We start from the raw sequence: 13,989 nt of genomic DNA on the forward strand, positions 1-13,989 counted from the left end.
CTTTCGCCCAAGAATTTGGCTCTTTTGTGAGAGGTTTTGTGGCATTGCAGTGCCCACCCGGCTCTTTTGGAAGGGACCCCCAGGAGACCCTCTCTGCTCTGCCCCTGGTCTGCCTCACTGAGCTCAGGAAGGAGATGCCCAGCCTCCTCCTCCTCCTCCTTTGTTTTTCCCTGAACGCCCTCACTCTGCTGAACAAAGAATCCCCTCCACATTGTCAGACTTTTGACTAAGTCTTCACTTCTGTCCTCCTAGTTTTATCCCATCATCCCTGTCCCCCACCTCCTCCCACTCAGGACTCTGACTTGTTGCTTGTATCCTAAGATTTTTATTAATATGGATTGTTTTTTCATGGCTTATTTGACCCCTATGACCATCATTAAGTGTCGGACCTGCTGAATCTTGACAAATGTCTCTTTTCTTTTATGTCCACTGGGAGCATCTGCACCAAGACAAATCCCTTGTGTGTCCACTCACACTTGGCCAATAAGGAATCCTATTCTGTTCTGTTCTGTATTATTCTATTCTAATTCTTATTCTATTCTATTCCATTTTTCTTCCTCCTCCTCCTCCTCCTTATTCTTCTTATTCTGGCTATTTTTCCTTCCTTCTCCTGGTTTTCAGCCGCTCCCCCTTCTTCCAACCCCTTTTTGGGCGTTTCCTCCACTGAGAATTCATGTCCCCATAATTCCCCCCCCGCCCCCACCCCCCCCCCACTCTCTGATTTTTGATCTGCAGCAACAGGTTCCCAAGCCTGGTTCCTGCGCTGGAGGGTGTGTGTGTGTGTGTGTGTGTAATCGAGAGTACAGACGGCTGTTTATCGCTTCTCTGGTTTCGGTTGCATCAATGATTAACCACTGGGGCCGAAAGAGCCCTTGCCGTGACCCACAGCGCCAGGTGGCTACGCTGGTGGACGTGGGGCCTTGCAGGGCCCCAGCTGCGTGTGTGGTGGGGGCGCAGGGCCGGGCCTGGGCCTTCCCTTGCCCAGATGAAAGCCTTCCACCGGGAGGAGGCTTGCCCCCACCCTTGGTTCCCCCAGATTCCTTGCGGGGCCCCTCCTGCCACACAAACCCCAGCGGCCGGTCAGGTCCCCCAGAGTCGGCCTTCTCCAGGTCCCGTCGACCAGACAATATCGTCAGGCGGGGCCTAGGGGAAGAGCCTTCTCGGTGGGGGCCCCAGCCCTCTGGAATCAGCTCCCTCCAGAGATCCGGACTGCCTCCACCCTCCCCGCCTTTCACAAGAGCCTGAAGACCCACCTATGCCCCCCCTTCAGACCATTAAAAGTTATGTGTGGTTATGACTGTTAATATTGATTGTTTGATTGTGTAATATTGATCGTTTTTAAGAGAATGGGTTTTAGTCACAGTTTTAATTATTAGATTTGTATCTATATTGTTTTTATTGTTGTTGTGAGCTGCCCTAAGTCTCCGGAGAGGGGCAACATACAAGTCTAATAAATTATTATTATCAATTATCAATTATCAATTATCAATTATCAATTATCAATTATCAATTATCAATTATTAATTATTAATTATTAATTATTAAAAAATTAATTATTAATTATTAATTATCAATTATCAATTATCAATTATCAATTATTAATTATTTTTATTATTTCAGGAACTGCCTATGGGGTTGTGGTGGTGGGGGAGGCTGGGGACTTTGGCCTCCTTCTGCGCTTTCAGGAAGGGGGGGCAATTTGGCAGGGAGGGGGATCTCTTGTGTGTGTGTGTGTGTGTGTGTGTGTGAGAGAGAGAGAGAGAGAGAGCGGGGGGGCGGAGGGAGGGAGCTGTTTCTAAGCCTGAGCCCCAGAAAGCCCCCCTGCCCTTTCTCCCTCTGGCAAGGGGTCAGTCAGTGGGGGTGGGTTGGACAGAATAACCAGAGCTGGGGGGCACCTCAGGGGTCTCCTAGTCCCGCCCCCTGCTCAAGAGGGCAGGCAAAGGCTGGACCACAAAAGGTGGCATTAGAGCCACGGGGCTTTCCCAGCCCCTCTAAGCAGTTCACAGCATCTGCGTATTTGCCCCCAACCATCTGGGTCCCCGCTTGACCCCCCCTTGGAAGGAGGGAAGGCTGAGTCCACCTGGAGCCGGTGGTGAGATTTGAACCACTGAACTACAGCCAGCAGTCAGTAGAAGCAGCTCGCAGTGCTGCCCTCTGACCACTGCGCCCACACAGCTCATTTATTGATTATTTTATTTACTTTATTTATTTTATTTATTTTTTATTTTGTTTACTTTATTTATTTTATTCTAATTTATTTATTTGACTTCTGTGCTGCCCAATCCCAATGGGACTTAATTTATTTAACTTTTTAAAACTTTTTAAAACTTTTAGAAACTTTTAGAAACTTTATTTATTTATTTATTTTATTTATTTATTTATTTATTATTGTTTGTTTGTTTGTTTGAGTTTGGGGGGGGGACCCTGCAGGTCATCTAGCCCACCCTCCTGCTCGAGCCGGAGCCCCTCCCCCCCCAGCCAGAGGGCCGTCCAGCCTCCTCTTGAAAGGGAAGCTGGGCTGCCCCCTTGCTGGTGGGGGGCTGATTTCAGGGGGGTCGGGGTGGGCCTGCCAAGCCCCCTGCAGAGAGAACGCCACGAATGGGTCTGCTGCATCCAGGGGAGCTGGGGATTCTGGGCGCTGTAGTTCCCCCGGGAAGGCCAGGAGAGACCGAGGTCAGAAGGTCCCGTTCTGGCCCCCCACCCTTGGGGCTGCTGAGCTGTGTTGCCCCCCTGCAGGTGAAGAACGTGGATGGCCGGGGCAGCCCCACCGACACAGCCACCATGGCCTACTCGGAGAAGCCCACCAGCCCCCTCAACGCTCCCGCCAGCCCCCCCGGCTACACCGAGACCGACTATGCCGTGGACGTCCGGAACAGGTGAGGGCCTCCCAGCCCCTGGGACGAGGGGACCCCCGGAGGAGGAGGGGGAGGAGGGGTGGGTGGGCCGGAGGTGAGGGGACACATGGCCAGCCCCCTTTCCTGGTGATGCTGTCTCCAGTGCTAGAGGGAGACTGCAGCTGCCTGGGGGGGCTCCACTGTCTGGGGACCCCCCCTTGGCCCCCGAAACTCACCCAGGGCAGAGGGACATGAGGGGGACGAGTGGACAGGCAGACCCTCGAGCAGACCTTCCCTGGTCCCTCTCACGTTAAGAGGAAGGGTCTTCCGGGGACCACACGAACCCCAGCCGCCTTCTCCGGCTCCCGTCAACCAGACAATGTTGTCTGAGGTGACCCAGGGGAAGAGCCTTTTCTGTGGCAGCCCCGGCCTTCTGGAACCAGCTCCCCCCAGAGATTCGCACTGCCACCACCCCAAGGAAGGAAGGGAGGGAGGGAGGGAGGGAGGGAGGGAGGGTGAGAGGGAGGGAGGGAGGAAGGAAGGAAGGAAGGGAAGAAAGAAAGAAAGAAAGAAAGAAAGAAAGAAAGAAAGTGGTAGACTTATTTGTACCATGTACCGGAGAGGAGCGGCATACAAATCTAATAAATAAATAAATAAATAAATAAATAAATAAATAAATAAATAAATAAATAAATAAATAAATAAATAAATAAATAAATAAATAAATAAATAAAAAATAAATAAATAAATAAATAAACAAACAAACAAACAAACAAACAAACAAACAAACAAACAAACAAACAAACAAATAAACAAGACTGCTCCTGGACAGGGGGGCTCCATTGAGCTGTACCGGCTGTTGGCTGTTGGAAGGAGGGTCTCCCACTTGGCCTAATCCTCTCCCGGCCCAATTCTTCATGTGGGTCTACAGCCGTGGTCTTCAACCTGGGGGTCAACACCCCCCTGGGAGTCGAACGACCATTTCGCAGGGGTCACCAAAAACCACATGGGAAAAGACCAACTCCCTCCTGGTGTTAGGGACTAAAGCTTCTATTTTGGCAATCAGGCGTTTACAGTGGGGGCCGTCCGTCTGACCTTCCTGCCAATCAGCTTCAAGCTACATTAATGAATATAGTTTAACTGAGCCATGTCTGTTTATCTGAGGTGTTGCAGACTGCCACCAGAGGGAGCTAGAGTTGATTTCTCTGAGTCACTGCTAGGTTAGCGCTGCAATCCCTCTGTATTGTAGTCATGTATTGTAGCTGGAATGTGTTTAGGCTTGAGATCTTTGCTGATGACGACAGAGACAACCGGTAAGAAAGACTCTGCACTTGGTAACGTTTGGATTGTTATTCTGACTTATTATGGGTCTGAATGTGTTGTTTCTCAGGGTGGACTTTGATTCAAGTGAGTGTGTATGTGTGTGGCTGAGTTGCTGCTCACGGCTTCTCTCACCCTGGGTGACATTTCTGGGTGTGCACAGCCTTGGTAAACAAGGATTACTCTGCTCATACAATAACAGTCCTCCGAATAAACCTGCCCCCCCCGGATGCCCCGTCCTTGGGGGTGGGAGCTGATTTTCTGGCCTGTCTTTGCCCTCCCTCCCCAGCTCTCCCTTCCAGCCCTCCCTGGACAAGCGTGCCCGGACGCTGAGCTCCAGCACCTGGGAGGAGCCCCCCCGGAGGCCACCCGCCCAGAGGGGCCGGAGGGCTCGCCATAGGAACCCCGAGATGGAGGATCCCCAGTACGAGACTGATTACACCACCGCCGTGGAGTCCAGCGACGAGCAGGAGCCGAACGAGTGGGGCAGGTGAGGGGCTCTGCCAGAACTGGGGGTGGGTGCGGAACAAAGGCTGACCTTGAGAACCTAAAATCGAATGTGCCATGGCATGCAGCCAATCCCCCCCCCCCAAAATTCCCACAGTAAGAAACATCCCAAAAGAACAGAGTGTGATGTGGCCAAAACCTCTTCGGCCTGACAGGCAGCCTCCCCTGAAAAAAGTGTGTCCTGCAAATAGAAAAGAAATGCCTAGAAGGGGGTTAGTCTTTTCTGTCGGCCTGAAGAAGGCACCCCCTTGGGTGTGTGTGTTTGTGTGTGTGTGTATGTGTCGGGGTGCCATGGTGCCCCCCGGTCTGTGGCTGAGCTCCTCCCACCCTCTCCCCACAGCCACTACCCGCCCATCACGTCCGATGATGCCCGCCAGAGATACAAGCAGGATTTCGACAGCGACCTCAAGCGCTACAAGAGGCTCTGCGGTGAGATGGATGGCGTCAACGACCAGATCAACCAGCTCAGCCGGCAGCTGGACGAGCTCCCAGAGGACACCCTCCAGTACCAGGTGGGCACCTGGCCAAAGGGAACCCCCCCCCCAGGGAGCAGGGCCAGTTCTGCCCTGGCGAGAGGGAGGGGCCCCTATCCAAGGCCCTGTCCATTCGGGGCCCCCCAGGGACCTCAGTTGTGCCAGGGTTGGTCGGCTCATTGCCTCTGCAGCATTGAGCTGCCAGGTTGACCGCCTGGACATGACAGTGGCTGCCCTCCGTGGCTGCCCTGTGGCTGCCCTTTATGCCAGCTGCAAGTGGAGTGGGGGGCATTTGAGGGCTGTGTGTGGGGCAGGCTGGCTTTGACCCCCTCCAGGCCTCCTCCCCCAGTTCAACAGCCCCACAGATCCTGGCCCACAGAGGTCCCTGCCTCCCCCTGAGTCGCCCTGCCCCTGACCTTGGGAGCGCTGCGTTGTGCCCCCCTGGCCTCTTCCTTTCCCAACTCCGCTGTTTCTCTCTCTCTGGCAGGGGGTGGCAGAGGAGTACAACCGACTGAAGGAGCTGAAGCGGGTGAGTCTCCCCCCCACCCGGGCCCCATCAGCCCCGGCCACACTGCCTAGGTTGGGGACGATGGGAGGCCCAGCCCTGTCCTGTTAGAAGCAGGCCGGCCTTCTGGGCTCTGCAGGGGGCCCCTGAGGTAGGGGGTGGATGGGTGGGGGTCTAATTTCCATAGAAATGGGGTGGGGAACGTAGCTCTGTCCACAGGGACCCCCTCGGGCCTCTTTCCTGCCCCCAACCCACCTCCAGAATTGGGACCCAAAGCAGGAAGCAGGAGGCCTTTGGGGGGCTCAAAAGAGACCCCCCCTCTCATTTCTGCAAAGGAAGCCTAAGGAGATCTGGGTTCAGAGTCAGGTGTTTGTTTTGGGGGGTCTCAGCTGACCTTTCTCGGGAGAATCCGCCCCTCCCTCACCTGGCAGCAGAAAACAGCCCAACAGGCCAACCGGACGTTTGGAAAAAGGGACTCCCGGTTTGCCTGTGGGGCTGTTGTTCGCCCTCGGGGCCTTGAGGAAGCTTCCCTGGAGGCTCCCGAGTGTGAAAAGCAGCACCAGGGGCACAACGGACGTCCGTTTCTCCAAACCTCTGTTGGGCTGTTTTTTCCCCGTCCAAAGCTCCAGTGAGGCCTCTGCACATGCACCGGACAGAGGGGGATTTGCGCATGCTCAGGGGCAGCGCGGAGTGTGGGGGGTGGGCATGCATGGCGGGAGGGCATGGCAGTGTGCTAGCACATGGACCAAAAAAGCTTCGCCATTCCGGCCCTCCGCCATTCCTGACCCTCGGCAGTCCGGCGCGTCTCCTCAGAGGCTTCCAGGGCTGAAGGGGCCACCACTCGGGGAGGCCCACAAGATGCCCCTCGCCTGCCTGTTCGAGGCTCCGCTCCGGAGGGCTCTGGACGGCGGGTGGCATGGACGCCCCCTAGGGCAGGGCTTCCCAACCGTGGCCACTGGAAGGTAGTTGGACTTCAACTCCCAGAATTCCCCAGCCAGCGAATGGCAAGGTTGGCAAACCCTGCACTGAGGGCAGTAGCTCTCGAGGTGGCTCCAGGGCTGGGGCTGATGGAGGCCGTAGTCCGGCACTTACACAAGGTTTCCTCTCTGTGCCAGACGCCCGAGTACCAGAGCAAGAAAACGGAGACCAAGAGCCTCCGCAGGAAGCTCTTCCACATCAAGAAGATGGTCAGCGAGTATGACAAGCACCGCGGCTGAGCCTGGGGAGGGGCCCCGCCCCCCCCCCCCCCACGAGAGGGACCCAGGCCCAGCTCCCTCCGGGGGCCACGGACGGACGGACGGACTCTGATTCTGCCAAGCAGCCCCTCCTCCTTTCCTTTTTAGCGGGGGGGACGTTTGGCGAAGCCCTTCTGAGACTCTGGGGGGCCCTGTGTGCTGGTGCCCCCCCCAAAGACACAAGGATGCCAGTCTCTGTGTGTGTGTGTGTGTGAGAGAGAGATTTTGTAGATTTTCTTACTTTTATGCTGATCCATTTTCCTCCCCTTCTGGGCCAAAGTGTTTTTGTGGTCTCTGGGGGTTTTGGGGCACTTGGAGGCTGTGAACATGTGTTTGCCGGGGAGGGGGGGCTTTTCTTGGGGGCAAATCCCATTAGGGGAAACCCCCAACCCCCCCTCCAAAGAAGTGTGTGGTGAGGAGGGGCACAGGCTGAAAGACCCATCATGCAAAGATGGGGAAAAGCTTTTGTGCCAAAGGTCTCGGGATCAAATCCTGCTTGTTGGATGGGTGGGGCGGGAATCGAACCCCTCACGGCTCACCCAAAGTGGCATCTGGCAAAGGAAGGGGGTGTCCGTCCAGGGAGGGAGGGGGGCAGAGCCACACACTTGGCAGTCACCTGCCCCCCCCCCCGCTCCCTTGTGCCAACCCGTCGGCCCCAAAGACTCTGTGCTTGGACGCTTGACCCACCTTGACAGGGCCACTCGATGCCCTGTTGCTGCCCAAAGCCAGCCCGGGGGGGGGGGGCAGAGAGCGCTTTTCAGGAGGGAGGAGTGGGGGGTGGGTTTCCAAGACAAAACATCTCCCCACCATCCCCCGGGGGGGAGGTGGCACATTCCTGCTTTTGGAGCCAAGCAGGACCTGAGACCACCGGCTTTTTGGAGCCCCCCCAAAAAGTCCCAGCCAAGCAGGATCCCTGCTCCTTGGGGGGGGGGGAGGGTGTATATATTGTGAAAATGGGGAGGGGGCAGACCTTTTTTTAAAAAAAAATATGACAGTGAGGCTTATTCCTTTAATAAAAACGTGCGAAAATTTCTCCTGGTTTGTCTGTCTTGTTGGTGACTTCCTGGGTGGGAAAGGGCCAGGGACCCCCACAGATGCCCGGCCACTGCCCCCTCTGACCCATCACAGCCCCTGTGCTGGTCTGCAGGCCTTGGAACTGGCCCCTGCCCCCCCCAGGCGCAGGTGGCAAAGCTGGCAGAAGGCAGAGCAGCCTCTGGACTGGAGAGTTGGAGGGACCCTGGGAGGTCATCTAGCCCAACCCCTCCCCAAGCAGGAGACCCCAGGCGGACCAACCCCTGGCCCGATTCCCTCTGCTGCTGTTGGGGAGGGGGCTGGATCCACCAAGACCCCCAAAGCAGCAGGTGGGGTTGGACTAGATGACCTGCAAGGTCCCTTCCAATTCTAATAAAAAATAAAATAGATATTGGGGGGGGGGGGGCAGCAGCAATGATGGGCTGCCAAAATTTCTACTGCCACACTGTGGGTGTGGCTTGATGGTCATGTGACCAGGTGGGAGTGGCTTGGAAATCATGTGGCTGGGGGGGTGGCTTAAAGGCCATGTGACCAGGTGGGAGTGGCTTGGAAATCATGTGGTGGGGGTGGCTTAAAGGCCATGTGACTGGGTGGGAGGGGCTTACCGAACAAGGTGAGTTTTCGAACAGGGGCTTGGAGTCTTTTTCAGTGGGTTAAATCCCATTAGTTGAATGGCCGCAAAAAGGACAAAGGATGGTCAGCATTATTGGTTGAGGAGCACGGGAACATTTGAGGGTTTTGTACCCAACGCACAAGATTCAGTAGGATAACAGAGTAGGCAAGTGGCTCGATTTTCTTTCATGGCTATAAAGGTTCAGTTCCGGATCACGATTGAAAGGACTCAAGAGTTTATGGGTAAAACCAGACGATAGAATTATTTCCTATTTTAAGACTCACTAAGGACCATACTAAGCTACGAGAGACCGAAGGGCAGTGAAAAGAAGGAGGAGGCATTCAATAAATAGTGTGTGCATTTACTGCCCCCACTGTGTGTGTGTGTCCCCTGGTGGGGGCATCGGAGGTTGGCGGGGGGGGGGGGGCAGCCTTGGGGCCAGACTGAGGCCAGAGGAGGTGTCACGGGGCAGGAGGTGGCCAGGAACCCTGGCAGCCTTCCAAGGTTTGGGCCGGCCACTGCCTCCCTGCCAGGCCCGTCCCCTGCCCCCCTCCAGGATCGGGCCCTGCCCGGCTGGCACCCTCTAGGAGGGGGGGACGCCAGAGCCCAGCCCGGGGGTCCCTCTGACGGGGGCTGCAGGGTGGGCTGGACATGGGCTCCATTGGGAGGGGGCAGGCAGGGGCCTTCACACCCCCACGGAGTTTTTTTAAAATGTAGAAGACCGGATGTGTCTCTTTGTGTAATTGGGGGCCGTCAGTCTGGGGGGGGCAGGTTAGAGGGCAGCCCTGCAGGCTCCTTTGGTTCAAATCTCCCCACTGGCTCCAGGTGGACTGCGCCTTCCGTCCTTCCCAGGGGGGTCAGGTGAGGACCCCGATTGTTGGGGGCAAGAGTCGGACTTTCTGTAAACCACTTCGAGGGGGCTGGGAAAGTTCTGGACAGCGGGATATATGTCCAATGGCTGTTGCTAAGGTCAGACTTGGGGGGAGGGGGGAAGGGAAGTGGGGAAGATGGACCCATCTCGAGGGCCAAGGCTGTGCCCCCCTCTTGCCAACAGACTGGTGTGATCATTGGCCCCATGGTTAAAGGGGGCACCAGAACAACCATCTTCCACACAGCTGGTGGGCCTTGGAGTCCCACAGAAGGTAGCCCCCCCTCTTTCCACCTGAGTGCCCCCCCTCTCCCAGCCGGTCTAAAATCAATCACGTCCGGTACCCAAATGTCTTTATTCCCAGCACAGAAGTGGGGCTTCCGGGACCTGGAATTTGGAGAGGGAGGGAGAAGGGGGGGGGGTTTGCATAGATTACAATCGGTACTTTTAGGCTTCCGAGACCTGAGATCGAGTCCCACCACTCGGCCACTGGGCCTCAGTTTCCTCTGTCTGCAAAAACCGGGTGTTCAGGGTGACGAATTCCCATCCCCCGCTCTTTGAAGTGACCATCAGAGAGAGAGAGACACACACACACACACACACACACACGGAGAGAGGGTGGAAGCAGACGGGGGAGGGAGGGAGAGACGAGGGGGGGAATGGAAAAAAGGCCACAAAGTGATCAAACAGACGTCAGCCGAAGGAACGTCCGGCGAAGGTCACGGGGACACGGGGCAGAGGGGGCCGAGGGGGGCAGCCACGCGTGGAGGGACATGCAGGCCCACGTTTTGCATAGGGTCTTCACAAGGGGCCCAGCCTGGTGAGGGGGGGGGATTGGGGGGGGAATTTCCACTGTGGGTTTTGCAAAGAGGGGGCTGAAAATAAAAGGGGGGCAAAGGGGGGGTAGGGGGCGAGGAAGAGGACCTGATTGGCAGGACCCACTTCCCACCCGCAAAGGGGCTCAGGCCCTGGGAGGGGGGCAGGGGGGGCACGGCTGGGGAAGGCCGGGATCCAGACCGGACACGGGCCAGCACACTGACCGCCTCCCTCTGCCAGGCAGGGCCCACAATTCCCCCGGCTGCCCACAGAGCCCACTGCCAGGCCCAGCACAGAAGGGCAGCCCCCCTGCCCACATTATTCCTTTGTCTATTACACTTCTATGCCACCCATTCCTGAAGGACCCAGGGGAGCCATTCGGAGAAGGCCCCGTCTCTTTGGTGCTTCCCCGGGAACAGGGCAAACTGGGATGGGTGTTGCATGGGGGGGGGGTCCAGGGGGGGAAGGAGCAGCATGAGGGGATCCATGCCAGTGGGGGGGACGGGGACCAGTTTGCCAGTCAAAACCTGGTGGGGTGGGGCCCCTCCTTCCAAGGGCCCTTTGCAGCTGCCCTCCCCCTCCCCACTCTCTTGACTTGCCAACCTCTTTGGGGACCCCCCCTCTCACCCCCCCCCACCACGTGTTGGATCTTCTGCAGGCCCCGGGAGGGCTGCCCAGACTGCGGGAGAGCCCCCCCTGACCCCTTACAAGGTGCTGATGCGAATGCTGGGAAGGACCAACCAGGAGGGGGAGGGGTCCAGATCACCCCCCATGACCCCCCCCCCGTCTCCTCCTTCCTCTTCCTCTTCCTCGTGGCACAGAGACGGCTGGTGGGAGAAAGAGAGGAAGCCGAGGGGCCCCACCACCCGGGGTCTCTCTCGGCATTGAGGGGGAGGGGGCTTCATTCTCAGCTCCTCTGCGGCCTGGCCCCTCCCAAAGGGGTCCCACGAAAGCCCAACGGCCCCCTCCTCCTCCAGAGTCTCGGCTGGGGGCCAGATTGGGGGGGGTCCTCCAAAGGACATCTGTAGAGGCTCCGTCCGCCCGGCCTCACTGCCCGGTCCCGTAGGGCCAGTTGAAGGAGCTGCCCGAGAGCAGCATGTCCCGGATGAGGGTCTCGATGGGGGTCTTGCCCACCAGGCGCATGAAGAAGAGCTGCGAGATGAGGGCCGCTGGGACGGCCCGCAGTGCAGGGAGGCGCAGGAGCAGCCGGCCGAAGCGCTGGGGCTGGGAGGGGTACTGGGCGCGGACGTACTCCGTCAGGGCCACCTGCGCCTTCTCCTGCAGGCTCTCCACGTGCGACGGGTCCGAGAGGCCGCAGGCGTCTGCAGGGGAGAGGGAGGGAGAAGCGGGTGGACAAAGGTCAAGCTCTACATTGAGGCCAGAGAAACTAGATGCACAGGTACATGTCACCGGGCCAGAATTCCTCTAGGACCGCCTCCTGCCGCACGAATCCCAGCGGCCGGTTAGGTCCCACAGAGTCGGCCTTCTCCGGGTCCCGTCGACTAAACAGTGTCGTATGGCGGGCCCCAGGGGAAGAGCCTTCTCTGTGGCAGCCCCGGCCCTCTGGAATCAACTCCCCCCAGAGATCAGGACTGCCCCCACCCCCCTCACCTTTCGTAAATTGCTTAAGAGCCACCTATATCTCCAGGCGTGGTGGAATTGAGACCCCTCCCCCGGGCTTATAGAGTTTTGTGCATGGTGTGTTTGTGTTGTATGGTTTTTAAATGATGGGTTTTTAGATGCTTTCTTTTAAATATTAGATTTGTTACACTGCACATTGTTATTATTATTGTTGTGAGCCGCCCTGAGTCTGCGGAGAGGGGCAGCATACAAATCTAATATATTATTATTATTATTATTATTATTATTATTATTATTATTATTATTATTATTATTGGTGGCACATTTGCTCAACAGTAGCAACTGCGAGAGGGACCTTGGACGACCATTTGAATAGGAGCCAGCTGTGTGCAGCTGCTGCCAAAAAAGCCACAAGGTTCTTGGCTGCGTCCATAGAGGCAGAGAATCAAGGTCACGCGAAGGGCTAATACCAGTTTATAAGGCCACACTTGGCATATGGCATTCAGTGTTGGTCACCACAATGCAAAAAGGACGTGGAGACTCTAGAAAGAGGGCAGAGGAGAGCAACAAAGAGGATCAGGGGATAAATGGAGGCCGAAACCTAGGAAGAACAATTGCAGGGACTGGGGATGTCAAGTTTAATGAAAGAAGGACCAGGGGAGACACCATAGCAGCCTTCCAATATCTCAGGGGTGGCCCCATAGAAGAGGGAGTCAAGCTACTCTCCAAAGCACCCCAGGGGAGAACAAGAGGCCATGGATGGAAACTAAAGAAGGAGAGAAGCAACTTAGAACTAAGGAGGAATTTCCTGACAGTTAGAACAGTTAATCAGTGGAACTGCCTGCCTCCAGAATTTGTGGATACTCCAACACTGGAAGTTTTAAAGACGAGATTAGACAACCACTTGTCTGAAATGGTGGAGGGTTTCCTGCCTAAGTGGAGGGTTAGAATAGAAGACCTCCAAGGTCCCTTCCAACTCTGTTCTTGTTGTTGTTGTTGTTATTATTATTGTTATTATTATTATTAGGGAGCCGGCAGCCATGGGGGTCCCCACACGCCCCCAGCCCCAATTAGCTCCCTCTGCAGCTCTCCATGAAACATTCTGGTCCTCTTGGTCCTTTGGCCGAAGGTTGAATACTCAGGGGTCCCTGGTGCTCTCGGGTTTTGGCGGTTTGGCTGAAGACGTTTCGTGGCCCAGCTAGGTAACATCAGCAGTGCTGGAAGGGAGGGGGTTTGTGGAGAGGAGGAGGAGGAGGGGGGGAACTGTGGGGTCCTTGGTGGTGGCTGAGCTGTGTTGTTTCCTAGCAGACGTTTCATGGCCCAGGTAGGTAACCCCATCAGGGCTGCTAAGGAGGGGTGGTGCCTTGTTCGTGATGCTGCCCCCTAGTTGGATAATGAAACGTCCCCTTGATGGCTTCAGCCCCCAAGGGAGGGATCGGCCTGGGTCGCCTTTCTGAATCCAGCCAGAGGCCCCGGCCCCACCTGGGAACCCTCCCCGCCTGCCGGTCGTTCCAGAGACCCTGACCGGATCAGGCCCTGCTGAGACTTACACACACACAGGATCCTGCGGCAACCCAAGCCCAGCTCAGCCACCGGGAGTTTTGGCATTGGGTCGGCAGCCTGGGGGCCCCAAGACCCTGCCCGCCACGGCTGCCTTCTTGGGCTGGGAAGAGCAAAGTGTGGGGAGGGGGCCGGGGGGGGCAGTGCCCGCTGCCTCTGCCAATGAGAGGGGGGCCCAGGGAAGGCAGCCCACCCCACGGGGCAGCAGGGAAACAGCTTTTGGGGAGGGGGGGGTCAAAGGGGCAGCAGGCAGCCAAGGCAGGGCGAACACCCCCCCCCCAGAGCTGTATTTGCTGCTCCAACAACCCCCCCCCCCAATACGCTGCCCCCTGTTGGCAAGTGGCAGTCAGAGAACCAGGATTGGTACGAAGACCCCAAGACAAATGCAGGACCCCCCCTCCCCTTAGGACTCCTCCCTAGGGCTGCCCCTCTCTTTGCTGGAGGAAGAATTGGGGGGGCAGAAAAAAACTACTTCAGAACCCCCCCAAACTTTTGCAACCTTTTGGTGAAAGGACCTTTGCCAAAACCCTTGGACCATGGCCTCTCTGTGGCCACAGGGTGTCGCTGTTGCACACCCCATTTCCTCTGTGTGTCCCCCCTCCAAATTCCAAGGTTGGGGGGGATGAGGAAGCCCCATAGAAGCTC

General features: G+C 56.7%; 3 protein-coding genes across 3 annotated transcripts in view; 1 reads left to right on the forward strand and 2 right to left on the reverse strand.

Annotated features, from left to right (window-relative positions):
* LOC139161172 (occludin-like) overlaps positions 1 to 7,905 on the forward strand; it is a 17,998-nt gene extending 10,093 nt beyond the window's left edge. The window contains 5 exon segments of the mRNA XM_070739952.1: positions 2,737 to 2,876; positions 4,444 to 4,644; positions 5,002 to 5,173; positions 5,622 to 5,663; positions 6,755 to 7,905. Of these exon segments, the coding sequence (XP_070596053.1) occupies positions 2,737 to 2,876; positions 4,444 to 4,644; positions 5,002 to 5,173; positions 5,622 to 5,663; positions 6,755 to 6,856 (657 nt within the window). The 3' untranslated portion in view covers positions 6,857 to 7,905.
* Positions 1 to 13,989, reverse strand: part of USHBP1 (USH1 protein network component harmonin binding protein 1) — a 137,412-nt gene that overhangs the window by 83,113 nt on the left and 40,310 nt on the right. The gene's annotated exons all lie outside the window — the stretch shown is intronic.
* The window catches only part of NR2F6 (nuclear receptor subfamily 2 group F member 6), a 9,018-nt gene continuing 4,757 nt past the window's right edge, over positions 9,729 to 13,989 (reverse strand). The window contains exon 2 of the mRNA XM_070732267.1: positions 9,729 to 11,590. Within this exon, the coding sequence (XP_070588368.1) occupies positions 11,251 to 11,590 (340 nt within the window). The 3' untranslated portion in view covers positions 9,729 to 11,250. The remainder of the gene's footprint in view (positions 11,591 to 13,989) is intronic.

Source organism: Erythrolamprus reginae, chromosome 1 (genome assembly GCF_031021105.1).
Source record: "Erythrolamprus reginae isolate rEryReg1 chromosome 1, rEryReg1.hap1, whole genome shotgun sequence".
Taxonomy (NCBI): domain Eukaryota; kingdom Metazoa; phylum Chordata; class Lepidosauria; order Squamata; family Dipsadidae; genus Erythrolamprus; species Erythrolamprus reginae.